Source organism: Rattus norvegicus, chromosome 10 (assembly GCF_021556685.1).
Source record: "Rattus norvegicus strain SHRSP/BbbUtx chromosome 10, alternate assembly SHRSP_T2T, whole genome shotgun sequence".
NCBI classification, from domain to species: Eukaryota; Metazoa; Chordata; class Mammalia; order Rodentia; family Muridae; genus Rattus; species Rattus norvegicus.
The window spans coordinates 48,324,281-48,326,176 of record NC_141543.1 but is presented as its reverse complement, the minus strand read 5'-3'; the positions used below and the strand labels follow the sequence as shown (position 1 = coordinate 48,326,176).

The 1,896-nt window shown below is 47.3% G+C and overlaps 1 protein-coding gene across 1 annotated transcript; it reads left to right on the top strand.

Annotated features, from left to right (window-relative positions):
- Nucleotides 1-275: 275 nt before the first annotated feature.
- Nucleotides 276-1,467, top strand: Pgbd2 (piggyBac transposable element derived 2). The gene is given in 6 exon segments (XM_087574956.1): nt 276-385; nt 388-441; nt 444-552; nt 554-664; nt 666-895; nt 898-1,467. Coding segments are annotated over 6 exon segments (1,002 nt in total). The 5' UTR covers nt 276-369; the 3' UTR covers nt 1,380-1,467.
- Nucleotides 1,468-1,896: the final 429 nt, after the last annotated feature.

Sequence of the window (1,896 nt, the reverse complement as noted above, 5' to 3'; positions counted from 1 at the left end):
CGAAAAATAGAAAAAAAAAAAAAAAAGCCAAGGAGCTGAGTCCTATGGGCCTCTTTGAACTGTTTTTTCATGACTGGACAATCAGTTTCATTGTTAATGAAACCAACCGTTATGCTCGGCAGAAAAATATCACCCTGGACCTCACGGTCCAGGAACTGAAGTGTGTTTTGGGCATCTTGATTTTTAGTGAGTATATCTCCTATCCGAGGAGGCGGACGTTTTGGGAAACATCTCCTGATTCTGATCAGTAGCTGGTGTTATTAGAAGGGACAGATTTGAGCTGATCTTCTCTTACCTGCATTTTGTAGATAACAGTGAACCCGATGAAAGTGATAGTTTTGCCAAGGTCAGGCCCCCCTCATCATCAGTATGAACTGTAACTTCCAGAACCCCTGGAAGAGTTCTACAGTTTTGGCAAATCCATCTGTGAGTACTTTGGGCACGGGGACCCAAGCAGCTATACTCAAGGAAGCCAGTCCGTCTGGGCTACAAGATTTGCTGTGGGACGACCAGCAGAGGCTACCTGGTGTGGTTTCAACCTTCACAGGGCACTCTTCACCAAGCCGGACAGAGGCTTGGATGTAGGGGCCAGTATGGTGGTCAGATTTGTGGATGCACTTCAGGAGTGTGGCTGCCTGCCATGTCACATATTCCTTGATAAGGTCAAGTGTCAAACCGATGTCCATTTTGAGGGAAAAGGGGGTGAAAGCCACAGGAACTGTTTGTGAGTACAGGACTGACTGCTGTCCCCTCAAGGATGCCAAAGAATTGAGGAAAATGAGAAAGGGCTCTTTTGACTACAGGGTGGATGAAAGCCAGGAGATCATTGTGTGCCGCTGGAGCAACAGCCACGTGGTAAACATCTGCTCCAACGCGGTGGGCAAAGAGCCAGTCAGACACCCAGCCACCACCTGAGAGCAGCCAAAGCTCAGACACAGGTCCACCAACCATCCCTGGTGAAGCTTGATCAGGAAAAGGCCAGAGGGGTTGGCCGAATGGACCAGAACATCGCCAAGTATAAGGTGAAGATCCGGGGCATGAAGAGGTACCTAAGCTTCATCGGCTACATCATCGACGCAGCCCTCAACAATGCGTGGCAGCTGCATAGGGTGTGCTGCCAGGACGGGCACGTGGACCTACATTCCTTCCGCAGCTACGTGGCCCGCGTGTATCTGGAGAGCAATGTGGACACATCCTCACCCGGGAGGCGGAGCCGGTGGGTGGAAACTGAGAGCCGCTTCAATATGATTGGACACTGGATTGTCCATTAAGACAAAAGGACCCAGTGTGCCCTCTGCCACTCACAGACCAACACCTGCTGTGAAAAGTGCCAGAAGGGTGTCCATGGCAAGTGCTTCCAAGAGTACCACATTCCGTGAGGCCTGAGACCTGCTTCTTACAGCTACAGTGACATCACCAGGAACACTTGTGGGTTTTCTTTGTAGCATTTTTGACACCCATTACTAATGTCTTGGTTTTGTATTCTCTCCCAGGCCCCATCACAGTTCTATTTTTAATTTTGTATTCTATTATGCCTATGTGTCATGTAAATTAGTATTTATGTTAGTAACTGCACATGTTTGTAGACTTGTATTTACACTCTAACTTCTTTAAACTGATTCAAATAAAAGTTTTCCTGTAGTATGTATTTGAGTCTGGGTAAAGATAGCCACCTTTCATGAGTAGTGGAAAGTGAAATGGTTTTGCTATTGTATTCATGGTCCATGCTGTCTGTTAAATGTCCTAATGAAAGCTTCAGAACCTTAGCTATCTCGTACTTACCCAAAACTGCAAATGTTCTCCAAGGACGTGGAGATGAGAAACAATAGTAGAGGTGTGGAGATATACTGTCTGCTGGCAATGAACTGCCAAAAGCAGCAGTTGCTGACCCCTTCT